The sequence below is a fragment of the Salvelinus fontinalis genome, chromosome 10, assembly GCF_029448725.1.
Source record: "Salvelinus fontinalis isolate EN_2023a chromosome 10, ASM2944872v1, whole genome shotgun sequence".
NCBI lineage: Eukaryota > Metazoa > Chordata > Actinopteri > Salmoniformes > Salmonidae > Salvelinus > Salvelinus fontinalis.
The window spans coordinates 3,314,798-3,329,804 of NC_074674.1; the positions used below are offsets into that span (position 1 = coordinate 3,314,798).

General features: G+C 42.2%; 1 protein-coding gene across 2 annotated transcripts; it reads left to right on the forward strand.

Annotated features, from left to right (window-relative positions):
- Nucleotides 1-1,545: 1,545 nt before the first annotated feature.
- Nucleotides 1,546-14,982, forward strand: LOC129863397 (pyruvate dehydrogenase E1 component subunit alpha, mitochondrial-like). Of its 2 annotated transcripts, XM_055935362.1 has the most exons (12): nt 1,546-1,694; nt 3,528-3,548; nt 9,492-9,560; nt 9,646-9,819; nt 10,198-10,324; nt 10,474-10,565; nt 10,698-10,790; nt 10,901-11,056; nt 11,140-11,211; nt 11,336-11,403; nt 11,660-11,768; nt 13,722-14,982. In XM_055935362.1, the coding sequence occupies exons 1-12, from the start codon at nt 1,638-1,640 to the stop codon at nt 13,884-13,886; spliced, it is 1,203 nt and encodes a 400-aa protein (XP_055791337.1). In that variant the 5' UTR covers nt 1,546-1,637; the 3' UTR covers nt 13,887-14,982. The 2 variants fall into 2 exon arrangements, with proteins under 2 accessions (XP_055791337.1, XP_055791338.1); XM_055935363.1 differs by lacking the exon at nt 3,528-3,548.
- The last annotated feature ends 25 nt before the right edge of the window (nt 14,983-15,007 follow it).

A 15,007-nucleotide genomic window follows, 5' to 3' on the forward strand; every position in this document is an offset into this window, starting at 1 on the left:
AGAAAAAAGCAGTATGTGTATATAATTGTACAGGTGTAACAGTTTAACTTTAGTCCGTACCCTCGCCCCGATCCGGGCGCGAACCAGGGACCCTCTGCACACATCAACAACAGTCATCCACGAAGCATCGTTACCCATCGCTCCACAAAAGCCGCGAATCTTGCAGAGCAAGGGGAACCACTACTTCAAGGTTTCAAAGCGAGTGACGTCACCGATTGAAACGCTATTAGTGCGCACCACCGCTAACTAGCTAGCCATTTCACATCGGTTACACAGGTGCCCATGGGGCTGGGGATCAGAAATGTCCGGTGCGAGAGAGACAGGTTGAGGGTAGAGTAGTGCAGAGGGTGTCTGTCGGATGTTGAGGCAGTGAAGAAAGTAGAGGTAGATGGGTCAAGGGGAGGGATCCTGGGAGGATTCGTGTGAGAATTGGCTTTGGCTTTTTAGCATTCATAACAATGGTTATCAACTGTACCACAGGGATGGAACATAAGTCGCAGAAAATAGAGGTTGTGGTGGCAGCTGCATAAAAATATGGTGGTGTGCGAGATTTGACGTCAAAAGAGTTACAGGGTGTGTTGAGTGGTGGTGTCCTGTCCTTCCAGGCTGTTGGCCTGAGGTAGGATTATATATGTTAAAATAGTCAAATAGTGTGGTGTGTTTTTAATGAGTGTAGGGTTATGGTAGGATATTTAAAAACGATATCTTCCCTCACAAAGTTTAAGGCAGGGCTGTCCAACCCTCTTCTTGAAGAGCTACTGTCCTGTAGGTTCAGTCCAACCCTAACTTAGCATATCTGATTCAGCTAGTTAAGGGCTTGAGCAGCTAATTAGTAGAATCAGGTGTGTTAAATTAGGGGGGACTGAAAACCATTTTTGTGGCCTGCTGGAGGTCATTTTGCAGGGCTCTGGCAGTGCACCTCCTTGCACTAAGGCGGAGGTACCGGTCCTGCTGCTGGGTTGTTGCCCTCCTACGGCCTCCTGATGTACTGGCCTGTCTCCTGGTAGCGCCTGCATGCTCTGGACACTACGCTGACAGACACAGCAAACCTTTTTGCCACAGTTCGCATTGATGTGCCATCCTGGATGAAGTGCACTACCTGAGCCACTTGTGTGGGTTGTAGACTCCGTCTCATGCTACCACTAGAGTGAAAGCACCGCCAGTATTCAAAAGTGACCAAAACATCAGCCAGGAAGCATAGGAACGAGAAGTGGTCTGTAGTCACCACCTGCAGAATCACTCCTGTTTTGGGGGGTGTCTTGCTAATTGCCTATAATTTCCACCTTTTGTCTATTCCATTTGCACAACAGCATGTGAAATTTATTGTCAATCAGTGTTGCTTCCTAAGTGGACAGTTTGATTTCACAGAAGTGATTGATTTGGAGTTACATTGTGTTGTTTAAGTGTTCCCTTTATTTTTTTGAGCAGTGTACTTCAAGAGGTAGGAGCTCATACAGAAAGAAGCCTGTGCTTCTGCTATATCTCGAAGCTCGTGCATTTGTTTTTTTAGGCGTAGCGCATGTCGTCATCTGCAGTCGACGTGGGTTTGTCCGTAACGTCATTTTGGTAGCCTTTGTTTTGACAGGCAGGAAGGACGGAGGGGAAAACCTTCTGCAGATCGCTGGCGGCCAAATAGTATGCAAAAGATGTTGACAATAATCTCCAACGTACTAAGGGGTAGCGCAAGAAGAAATGTAAGTATTGTTTATGTATAGTATTTTAGTATAGGATACACATGACCGCTTGTCCTTTAATTAAAAAACGAGACCAGTTCAGCTGCCGTCCTGACCTTGCCATACCGCTAGGCCCCGATTCGTACCCGTACCGCACTAACTAGCTAGCCGCCCTTGGCTTTAGCTAAATATGACTTGGCAAGTTTTAGGTAAATCTGCGAACTAGCTATAATCCAACGAATCATATGCCTACTTAGTTAGCTAACAACTCGTTTTATTTAGCTGCCAACTTGTCAAAATAGTTATCATCATGGTGCGTTCAAGATTGCCTGGATTGGGAAACCCGACGTTGAATTCCATAGAATTCTACGTCGGACATAAATCAGTTTGAATCAGAAAAGTGATCGATCACGACCTCAACAAGCCAGCATGTTGAATACAAATGTATTTCAACGTACTTTACCGGTTGTCTGTGCGGTTAGTTATTTTTCTGTTGGAATGTGAGACAATATGTCCACAGGAAGTATAATTACATCTACTTTTCAAGGCGCTGGTAGTTCATCTATTTGTCTATTACCTAAAGCATGTGCAGAACCATGTAAACACGTGCATGTGTCTTGTGCATCTATTTTTATATTGTGCGCATGTTTCAGGTGATAGAAATGCACTGCCAGCGCTTTGAAAAGTTTATGTAATTATACGTTCCTGTGGTATATACTTACCGCCAAAAGGATCAACCACACGGGCAACCCGTAAAGATAACTTTTCTCATTCAAACTCTCTTTACCACCATGTCAGCTTTTAATCAATATATCCCGTGATAAGTAGCAACCGTCTCAATGATGAGAAAAAGCTTTGACGGAGGCTCATAGGTGAATAATGGTAAGTAGAAGTACCGGTAATGAAAAACCTTTATTAATAAATTTGGTAGACATTTCTTTATTTTGACCTCTCCACAGTTCATTGGAAGTGTAAACTCTAACAGTCTATTACCTAGAAAAGTATATTGGCGGCGTAAAGAATTGTGCTTTTGTGAAGCAAATTTTCAGTAGTTCTACCAATTAATTTTGATTGTTAGTTCTCAGAAGATATTTAAAAATAAATATAGTTCAATATATTTTCTGCATTCTTTTGAAAATTACCACTTAGAAGGACCACCTAACAATTTTCTATAAAGGGAAACCCCTGTAATTAGCTCCAATGACTAATTCTCTTCATATTAAATGGATATATTTAGGCAATGAAGCCATTTATCTACTTCCCCAGAGTCAGATGAACAGGAACAGCTAGCATGCTAACTGTTGCTGTAGACTTCCAGTAATTGCGCTAACGCTAGATAGCATTGGCTTGTGAAATACTTTTATCTAGGGCTCCCGAGTGGTGCAGCGGTCTACGGCACTGCATCTCAGTGCAAGAGGCGTTGCTACAGTCCTTGGGTCAATTCCAGGCTGTATCACATCCGGCTGTGATTGGGAGTCCCATAGGGCGGCGCAATATTGACCCGGGGAAGGCCGTCATTATAAATAAGAATTTGTTCTTAACTGACTTGCCTAGTTAAATAAACTTCCTTCATACTGGACTCGTAGACATAAAAATGCATTCCACGATGGTATTATGTTGCAGCTAGCGATATAAAAAAATAAATAGGGGAGGGGGGAATAATATTTTCAATGATTGGCTGGTCACCTTGAATAACACAACTCAAACATTTGTGGCACAGAGTTGTCTGAATTTTGCCTTTAATTTATGACAATAATCTTTCCTGTGATTCTCTAATGTATCTATCTTGATGTCTCCTGTTGTACTCCCTCACTCCTTCCCTTCTCTGGTTCTCTCCCATTGGCTGGCTGATAGGGAGCCCAGGTTTTGTCAGAGGTAAGATGTGGTTTTACTGTAGTGTCGTCGGTGATACAATCCCTGTGGCACACCCGATTCTGCCTATTTTGTGCTCCATCTTTATTCCTAATGATTTCTTTCCCATGCTAACATTATATTCTATACTTTCACTCATTCATTTAGTTATTTATTTGGGGTCCAATTACAGAATAATCTAACATTGCATTTACCCACCTCCATTAGAATAATTTATTTGGAAATGTTCTCTTTAAGCAATTATTCTATGCTTTCTGCTCGTAATACCTTGTTTGGTTTGCTTTTTTCCCCACACGCACACACAGACCTATCTCATTCATTTATAGCTACTAGCTAGGCCTACTTAGTTATTTATCATTGGAAAGGGGTCTTGGAGCCAATAGCCTAGTGCAGCTGCTTTGACGAAGACAAAAGTGATCTGATTGGTAGGTACTAGGTAGCTATAGTTCACAGGTTGGTGGTGCCTTAATTGGGGAGGACGGGCATGGGAGGACGGGCATGTGGGTGTTGATACTAGAGGTCGACAGATTATGATTTTTCAACGCCGATACCGATTATTGAAGTACCAAAAAAAGCCGATACCAATTAATCGGACATTTATTTATTTGTAATCATGACAATTACAACAATACTGGATGAACACTTATTTTAACTTAATATAATACATAAATAAAATCAATTTAGCCTCAAATAAATAATGAAACATGTTCAATTTAGTTTAAATAATGCAAAAACAAAGTGTTGGAAGAAAGTAAAAGTGCAATATGTGCTATTTAAGGAAGCTAACGTTTAAGTTCCTTGCTCAAAACATGAGAACATATGAAAGCTGGTGGTTTTAACATGAGTCTACAATATTCCCTGGTAAGAAGTTTTAGGTTGTAGTTATTATAGGACTATTTCTCTCTATAAGATTTGTATTTCATATACCTTTGACTATTGGATGTTCTTATAGGCACTTTAGTATTGTGAGTGTAACAGTATAGCTTCCGTCCCTCTTCCTACCTGGGCTCGAACCAGGAACACATCGACAACAGCCACCCTCAAAGCAGCGTTACCCATGCAGAGCAAGGGGAACAACTACTCCAAGTCTCAGAGCGAGTGACGTTTGAACTGCTATTAGCGCGCACCCCGCTAACTTGCTAGCCATTTCACATCGGTTACACCAGCCTAATCTCGGAAGTTGATAGGCTTGCGCTGTTTAGGATTTCAAAAGCTGCTGACAAACACACGAAAGTGCTGTTTGAATGAATGCTTACGAGCTTGCTGCTGCCTACCATCGCTCAGACTGCTCTATCAAATCATAGCCTTTGGTCATTGAAATGGTAGAATCCGGAAACTATCATTTCGATAACAAAACGTTTATTCTTTCAGTGAAATAGAGAACCGTTCTGTATTTTATCTAACGGATGGCATCCCTAAGTCTAAATATTGCTGTTAAATTGTACAACCTTCAATGTTATGTCATAATTATGCACAATTCTGGCAAATTAATTACGGCCTTTGTTAGGAATAAATGGACTTCCCACAGTTCGCAATGAGCCAGGCGGCCCAAACTGCTGCATATACCCTGACTGCTTGCACGGAACGCAGGAGAAGTGACACAATTTCCCTAATTATAAGAAATTCATGCTAGCAGGCAATATTACATTTTACATTTTTTAATTTTTAGTCATTTAGCAGACGCTCTTATCCAGAGCGACTTACAGTAGAGTGCATACATTTTTACATACTGAGACAAGGATATCCCTACCGGCCAAACCCTCCCTAACCCGGACGACGCTATGCCAATTGTGCGTCGCCCCACGGCCCTCCCGGTTGCGGCCGGCTGCGACAGAGCCTGGGCGCGAACCCAGCCCAGCCTGGGCGCGAACCCAGAGACTCTGGTGGCGCAGCTAGCACTGCGATGCAGTGCCCTAGACCACTGCGCCACCCGGGAGGTCGTATAGTAACTAAATATGCAGGCTTAAAAATACCTGTGTATTGATTTTAAAGAAAGGCGTTTATGTTTAGGTACATTGGTGCAACGACAGTGCTTTTTTTCACAAATGCGCTTGTTAAATCATCACCGTTTGTCGAAGTAGGCGCATCGATTGTATGCAACGCAGGACACGCTAGATAAACTAGTAATATCATCAACCATGTGTACTTAACTAGTGATTTATGTTAAGATTGATTGTTTTTTATAAGATAAGTTTAATGCTAGCTAGCAACTTACCTTGGCTTCTTGCTGCCCTCGCGTAACAGGTAGTCAGCCTGCCACGCATGCTCCTCGTGGAGTGCAATGTAAGGCAGGTGGTTAGAGCGTTGGACTAGTAACCGGAAGATTGCAAAAACGAATCCCCGAGCTAACAAGGTAAAAATCTGTCGTTCTTTCCCTGACCAAGGCATTTAACCCACTGTTCCTAGGCCGTCATTGAAAATAAGAATGTGTTCTTAACCGACTTGCCTAGTTAAATAAAGGTGTAAAAAAAAAAAAACGGCAAATCGGTGTACAAAAATACCGATTGTTATGAAAACTTGAAATCGGCCCTAATTAATCGGCCATTCCGATTTAATTGGTTGACCTCTAGTTGATACCTCTCTAAAGTCAAACATATGGTTTCCATGTTTGATTCCATTCGCTCTGTTCCAGCCATTATTATGAGCCGTCCTCCCCTCAGCAGTATAGTTGTTTTAAATGTTGTGAGTGGAAAGTTGTTTGGTTAATAAGTGTGGAGAATGTGGTTTAGAACAAACCTATGTGTTTTAAGGCTGAGTCAATTGAAAGGCCTTTGTTGGTGCAGTTTTTTTCAACAATTGAAAAAATATATTTTTTATGTGTAATAATAACACATTTTCATTCTTGTTTGGATTCCTAGCGGCTAGTTTTGGATTCCTTGAAGACTTGGCCAATCACTCAGATGATGCAGATGAAAATAGCTTTTTAGTATTGGACTGGTTCAAAACCTTCAGAACAACCACCAGACCTTTAGCTATTTGAGCTGCAGTATACCCCCTCAGTGGGTAATGTGCTGACTTTACCTCTCGTCTACATGTGTCAAACTCGTTCCACGGGAGGGCCGAGTGTCTGCAGGTTTTTGCTGCTCCCTTGTACTTGATTGATGAATCAAGGTGTTAAGAGAATTCTGTTCTCAATGTTCATAAACTGAACTTCAATTAAACTACTATGTCTGTTACTAAGAATTTGTAAGGTTCTTATTGAAATGAAACATAGTCCAGTCTACAATAGTCAGCAAGGTTTATTTACGAGAGGTCTGTTGTGCATATACAAAAACGTTCCTTTTATACTATTCTCTAAACCTACGCACATACATACACACTAAACTTTGGATTCTCTCTCTCTCCTGGAGTCTCACAAGTTTATTACCACACAGCTGACAGTTCCAGTCCCCTCCAGATACAGGACATGATGGGCCCCTCCAGATTTCCCATCTTATCTCCTCAGAGTTATAGCCGGGTCGGTTCAAACATAGTTTAATGATCCACTTTGTTTTCTTTAGGCACACACATACCTTCCTCTCTTCCCATGTACATACTACATAACCTCTTTCTTATGAACTAACATTATTTATCAATACAGAAAAACAGGGTAGAATTCAATTAGTTATATTTCTACGTTAAATGTATAAATAATTTAGTCATAATTCATAACTCAAGGTCAGTGATTATTTATGAACTCCCCTAACCTGGTTGTCTAGGTCTTAATTGGACACCAAATTGAAAGGAAAAACAAGTAGACACTTAGTCCTCCATGGAATCAGTTTGACACCCCTGCTCTCGGCTCTGCAGTGACTGTTCTGCCTGGCTCTTCTCTCCGCAGTCCTCCGTGTGCAGGGCTGCTGGCGGTCCAGGGGCAGTATGCTGATATTACCTCTCCGCCAGACTCAGATCCAGCACTACTACCCTACAAGCCAGACATAGATTTATACTCTCTCACACAGTCCTCTAGTAGACAATTTTAACAGGTCAGACTGATCTAACATTTAACCAAACAGACCACAGTGCTGTACTGATCCCAGAACTTAAAATTGCCAGCAGACTAATACTTAAAGAATCCCCAGAGGTCACTCTGGTCAATCGGTCCCCTGCCTTTAGCAGTGAATCTGAAGAGGAGTCATTTGACACTGACAAACCATTTGCAGATCTAACATCACTAAAGCATGTGATAAATACAGACCTGCCAGTCTCAGAATCATCCTTATCAGAGCAACCAAATCTTAACTCACCAGAACCCTTAGCAGATATTGCCCCGACTGTTTTAGAACCTTTAGAAGAACCCATAAATGTCGCCTCTGTTTCAAAATTAACTTTATGCGAACCACTTGGTACAAACCCAGTTATTCCAGCATCAAACTCATATTCACAGTCAGCTGCAATGGACTCTCAAGTATCAGAATCGATTTTACCAGAGCCTCCATTAACCTCTGTGCCCATCATAGACCACACTTTAACAGAAGCAGAAATGGTCTCTGACCGACTAACGCTAGAACTACCATCACCAGAAATACCTCTTAACGTGGACCAACAAATTCGTGAATTAAATGTTTCAGAACCTGACATCAGTACTAACAGGGGTGCTTCTGACTCATCCATATTTGAGCATCAGCTGGCAGAGAGGAGCAAGAATACTGACATAGCGTTGCTTCAGCACCCTGAGATTGCCCTTAGCTTGACTGAAGACACTCCTTTACCAGAGCCACAGCTTGCTGGGAGTAGCGGCAGCCCCTCTGTATCTTACATTCCTCCCCTCACCACCATTCATGCTTTTACAGTACTTTGCCTGATGCACAGATGCTGTGATCTGCCTGTTTTCTCTTACTAACACCATGCCCAAACAAGACGCGCACGTGCGTCCGCCATCGTGCGCAAATTTATTTTGTCCCCCCACACCAAACGCGATCACGACACGGAGGTTGAAGTATCAAAACAAACTCTGAACAAATGATATTCATTTGGGGACAGGTTGAAAAGCATAAAACATGTATGGCAATTTGCCTAGCTAGCTTGCAGTTGCTAGCTAATTTGTCCTGTGATATAAACATTGAGCTGTTATTTTACCTGAAATGGACAAGGTCCTCTACTCCGACAATTAATCCACACATAAAACGGTCAACCGAATCGTTTCTATTCTTTGGACTTTATATGGCGATTAACTACTATCTTTTATAATAAGATGCATTACCACAACTGACTTAAGTTCATCTTTCAATCACTCATGTGGGTATATGTTCCTAAAACCCAATGAGAAGTTGGGAGAGGCAGGACATGCAGTACGTTCTGCGACAAATAGAATCAACTTCTATTTTAGCGCCTGGCAACGTAGATGCTCGTTGGCGCGCGTGAGCAGTGTGGGTGCAATGATTGAATAACATGTATGTGTACATTTATTTTGCAACGCTCGTGCACGTGACCCAACCGGTGTGGTCAGCATGTAAGGCTATCCCATGGTGTGATCTCTCATATTCCTTAGTGCTTGAATTGACTGGCTGTGTGAACCTGCCCACCCTGAAATTTGGTCTACAACACAATAATATATTTCTCCTTCATTAACCATTCACATTTGAACACACATTTGATTTTCAGAGTGACGGAAATATTCTGGATGTCTTTTTCAGGCAATGAGGCATTCTTGTTAGTTGATTGGTTCAGTGTTTTTCAAGACAAGTCTGACTTTTCACTGGTGCTTGTCAGTACCAATGGAGTGTTTCTTCAGTCTCGTTGTGGTGTGTGGATCAACCTCTGGAAGTATAGCTATGTTCCATACCATAGTTTTTCACTCTACCTCTCACTTTATGGGTCTGTCTTACCGCAGATGCTTTTGTGCTGCCTCTCCTGGCTTGCCCAACCGCAGGTCTTGCGAAGTAGATTTGGGTTGTGAAAAGACGAGATGTCCAGTTAAATGTATGTGTGGGGTGTTTCTCTCAAGTGTCCTCTGTTTTATTTTAGGCCACCAGCCTGGTGGTGGCGTCACGCTCGTATGCTGATTTCACACCTGAGGCCACCTTTGACATAAAGGTAAAACAAAAAAATATACACAAATGTGTAGCTGATTTTGATGTTCACGGTCTGCCTTGAGTTCTCATTGTGTGTTTTCCTGCAGAAAGTTGACCTTCATCGTCTGGAGGAGGGCCCACCCCTGACAGCCACTCTGACCCGGGAGGAGGGGCTGAAGTATTATCGTACCATGCAGACCATAAGACGCATGGAGCTGAAGGCTGACCAGCTCTACAAGCAGAAGATCATCAGAGGCTTTTGTCACCTGTATGATGGCCAGGTTAGAAGACACAATCACTCTCACCTATTGTATAAGCAAGCATACAGTTTCACATGAACACACACTATTGCAGGCTGGTGGGAGGGAGCTATAGGAGGATAGGCTCATTGTAATGGCTGGAATGGAACAAATGGAACTGTATCATACACATAAAACATGGAAACCACGTTTTTGATTCTGTTCCATTTATTCCATTCCAGCCATTATAATGAACCTGTCCTCCTATAGCTCATCCCACCAGCCTCCACTGACACACGCACACACTGCATTCAAATAGCAACTAGCATTTCGCTGCACCTGCAATAACATCTGCTAAATATTTGTGGCCAATAAAATTTGATTTAATATGAATGCTCAGAGATTGTTGTTCTTTGATAGGAAGCCTGTGCGGTTGGCATTGAGGGGGGTATCACCCTGTCAGATCACCTGATCACTGCATACCGTGCCCATGGCTACACCCTCACCAGGGGTGGGACTGTCAGGGAGATCATGGCAGAGCTCACTGGTGAGTGGACTTGACTCAGTCCAATAGAGAACCCTAATAAGATCTAATCACTGTACTTTGAACCTCTGATTTTATCTCCCTAAACATTAAAACTAACCTCTTTCGCTCTCCGTTTTATTCCCTAATTTTGTTCCTTTGCTGTCTCTTAGGTCGTAGAGGAGGCATTGCTAAGGGCAAGGGAGGGTCTATGCACATGTATACTAAAAACTTCTATGGAGGCAATGGCATTGTGGGAGCTCAGGTAATTCACGAAGGTTTTGCGTTATTCCTTTATCTTAGATTTGAAAGAATCCCATTTTGATTTCTTTTAACCTCATTTGCATCTGGTTTATATCTGATTCACAAATATAACACCTGCCTAATTTCCCCTCAGGTACCGCTGGGAGCTGGTGTAGCCCTGGCCTGCAAGTACCTGGGCAATGATCAGCTGTGTGTCAGTCTCTATGGGGATGGAGCAGCCAATCAGGTTTGACATAAGGCATGCTTCTTGAACCCTGCATGCATTAAACATATATGAAGGACACTCCAAGTTTTTATTTGACCCCAACTGTTGACAGAATTTTTATTCATCCACAGGGTCAGATCTTTGAGACATATAACATGTCATCTCTTTGGAAGTTACCCATCATTTTCATCTGTGAGAACAACCAATATGCCATGGGCACATCAGTAGAGCGCTCTGCTGCGAGCACCGAATACTACAAGAGAGGAGACTACATTCCTGGCATTAGGGTAGACCGCTAACTAATATATTCAAGCTCCTGTACCTCTTACAAAATATATTCCGTAGTCTCACACAATGCATCTGTATCCAGGTGGATGGGATGGATGTCCTGTGTGTTAGAGAGGCCACCAAGTTTGCAGCTGATCACTGCCGATCTGGAAAGGTGAGCATCAACCTTACAGTATGTAGGATGGTTGATTTGTTTCTGTGTGTACTGTGTACAGGTTTGTGCGTTTTTAGTCGAAGTAGCACAACTTACACTTTCTCTGTGCACCACCTGTGTTAAGGGCCCTATCCTCATGGAGCTACAGACTTACCGTTACCATGGACACAGCATGAGCGATCCTGGGGTCAGGTAAAAGTCTACATCTATATTGTTATTATTGGAATAGTAGATTACTATTGTTGTTATTGTCATGATTATTGTTACGTACCTATGTTTTTCTTAATCAGTGCCAACGTACCAGGGATTCAGCTAAGCTTTCAGTGCTCTAATATATTGCTGTCCCTGCACTCTGCTATGTCCCCCAGTAGCCTCCTCCCTGCCCTCCTACCCCCCTGTAGTGACACTGCATAGCCCTGATCCCTACCCGCTCTTCCCCCTTCCTCAGCTACCGCACACGTGAGGAGATCCAGGAGGTCCGTAGTAAGAGCGATCCCATCTCCATGCTAAAGGACCGCATGCTCAGCAACAACATGGCCAGCATAGAGGAGCTCAAGGTGATTCTCAAACATTCACTAATATACTGCACATTCAACACAGTATGAATAGGCAGCATACATGTATCTGCCATAAAGGAAACGCCAACAGTGTCTTCATAGGGTGTTGGTAGGGCTGGGCGACATATCAAATTAATTTGTTTGTTTTAGCACAATATTCCAAATGCCTGTATCACAAGAATCTAGTTTTTTTATGAGAGCTTATGTCCGCTTGTTCTCTATTGGTCTCTTTCGTTCCTTCTGCTGTGACTGTACACCTTCCCGTTTACACACACACACACACACAGCCACTCCCCTACCTGGCACTCACTGTTAACTCGAAAGGACACAACGACAAGGTTCCAGTTTAACAAAGTTTACTATACCGTATGAACACACTACAGGGTAGCCATTCCACTCAAGGGTAGGTCCATCAACAACTAAACTTCCCGCGCAGGTGCACTCTTGACAGAGTGAAAGCCCCGTAATAATAGAAATATAGGGATACTTAAAACATTAACTTAACACTCACAACAACAAAGATGAAAGATCACTTCTTCAATACGCGGTTTCAACTCGCTATTTGAGGGTTGGTCCAACAGAATCGGTCATATTGAGACATTATTTGACTGTAATAGACAAACTTAATCTTTCTAAGAATACCCTTTTTATGTTTCAACTCAAATTGTGCAAAGAGCAGACCCTACTAAAACGGGAGTATCAATGAACATTTATTCTGGAAAATATATACTCAGTTTGTTGCGGGCAACATTGCGGTACCACGTACTGCTAGCAGCATTTAACCCACAGACTGTTAGACTAGACAGCTAGTATGTGTTTTATAAATGTGCAATAGCCATAAAGTTATTATATAAGGAATTAGTAACTTATTCTGAGAAATAAGGTAGGCCACTTGATTTCAACATCTGAACAAAGTGGACAGGCTAGCATGCTGTTCAAACAGCTGGAGACAAGGGTGTGTTCATAACAATTCAACTCTTTTACCTTGTTAGCTAGCAAATAGATCCAAGTTTACTCTAACTGTAAAGATTAGCTGGCTACTCACTAGCAAGTGTGCTTGTGCTTGAGAGATTGTTTGAGATCTGTGTTAATTTTCTATCATGTCTGCTACAAGAAGTTGGTCAGTAGTGAATGCTTATGCGTGGTTCTCATTACATTTTTAATATAAAGGGGCATTCAGATAGACTTGAAAGCAAGATCATTGATCATAAAAATTAAAAGCAGGTTAAACATGTAATTATTAGTGGGTCTTATGGTTGTGGAATACTTATATTTAGCCTAGGTATAATTTAACAAGCCCTGACTTCATTAGAGTATTGCTGACTGTTTGAAATGCAGTGTATTTTAGCAAAGCTTCTTTAGAGAAAAAATGGATGTATGATTTTAGGCCATATCGCCCAGCTTTAGGTGTTGGGCCACCATGAGCCGCTTCAATGTGTCTGGAACTCTATTGGAGGGATTCAACACCATTCTTCCATGATCAATTTCATGTTTTGTTGATGGTGGTGGAAAACGATATCTCATGCCGCTCCAGAATCTCCCATAAGTGTTCAATTGGATTGAGATCTGGTGACTGACACACACCCACACACCATTTAAACCCCCTATGCTACCTTGAGGCCCCTCTTTCAAAGTTACTGAGATCTCTTCTAGCCATGGTAGCCAAAATAATGGGCAACTCAGCATTTTTGTACATGACCCTAAGCATGATGGGACGTTAATTGCTTAATTAACTCAGGAACCACATCTGTGTGGAAGCACCTGCTTTCATACTTTGTATCCCTCATTTACTCAAGTGTTTCCTTTATTTTGGCAGTTACCCGCACAAAGTCAAAATAGCTGAATTTGTTTGAAAAACGCATGATTATTGACACATTGAAAATAGTTACAGCTAACAGAAGCATGTCTTTGAGGATGTAAAGACCAAACTTCCCTTGTCCTGTATGTGTGCAGGAGATTGACATCGCGGTGAGGAAGGAAATTGAAGATGCTGCTCAGTTTGCCACCACAGACCCCGAGCCCCCTCTGGATGACCTGTGTAGCCACATCTTCGCCAATGATCAGCCCTTTGAAGTGCGTGGTGCTACCCCATGGACCAAGCTCACTTCGACCAGCTAAAGTAGCGTTTCCCAAACTCTGCCCTCGGGACCCCAAGGGGTGCACATTTGTTTTTTCCCTCACTCTACACAGCTGATTTAAAATAATCAAAGCTTAATGATTAGTTAATTATTTGAATGGGTTGTGTAGTGCTAGGGCAATAACCAAAATGTGCACCCCTTTGGGTCCCCAGACCCGAGTTTGGGGAAACGCTGAGCTAAAAGCTCTTGTGCCCCACCCCTTTGTCTCCCAGGCCCTTCCGCTATCCTCCAACGCACATTTATCTTTGCACACATCACCTTCTCCATCTCAGCCAATGGCCTTAATGGACTTTAATCTCTCGCCCCAATGAAATGCTCTTTTTTTTAACAGAAGTTAAGAACCTTTCATTGTCCCTCTCCAAATGTTCTGAGACTGGTCACATGAACCAATTGTCCTTATCAACATTACAGGCGTAGTTACTCCTATTCAATGATTGTTGTTGTTTTCTCTAAATATAAGATTAAAGGGTATATTAAATAAAGTGATTTACATTGGGATTATTATTTTTTGTCATGCCAAATCAAATCTGTGCCTGTGGGATCTTGTCTGTGTTTGGACGATGAGCGTCTAGGCTGCGGGTCACTCATAGCAGAACACAAACACTGCAGAGCCGCATGGATGAAGTCTAGACATTGTGGTATGATGCTTCAGAGATATTATTAAATCCTGTTGACCTCATGCCTTCACTATCTTGTCAGTCATACCCCAACTTTGTAAATGATGACTGTCCTTCTAAATCATTATTTGCCCTGCTCTCTTGTTCCCTGAATTATATATATTTTTTGTTCTATCAGCCTCATTTATTGCTGAATGTGTTTTGTAACTGACATCCCAGTGCGTTTTGTTCAAACTACAACTACCTTAAGCAGGAATAGAAAATGCCTTTTTTGGGAGTCTTGGTTGTCAACTGTTACAGTGGATAATGGTCAGAGAACAGTGGGGCACTACACACAGATCTGGCCTGGTTTTCCCCCAGAGATGCTAATGAGATCAGGAAGTGTATGTATGCCTTGATTGTCTTTGTACAGTCTCTCAAACAAATAAACTTAGAAACAAAGCTTTGTATACAAATGTATCTGAAGTGTGAATGTGTGATCCTT

Excerpts from the sequence above, each read along its gene's own strand:
- LOC129863397 (XM_055935362.1), top strand. The coding sequence starts at position 1,638 with ATGCAAAAGATGTTGACAATAATCTCCAACGTACTAAGGGGTAGCGCA. Across the intron at positions 11,212-11,335 it reads ATCACTGCCGATCTGGAAAG|GGCCCTATCCTCATGGAGCT; the intron begins GTGAGCATCAAC and ends ACCTGTGTTAAG. Across the intron at positions 11,404-11,659 it reads ATGAGCGATCCTGGGGTCAG|CTACCGCACACGTGAGGAGA; the intron begins GTAAAAGTCTAC and ends CCCCTTCCTCAG.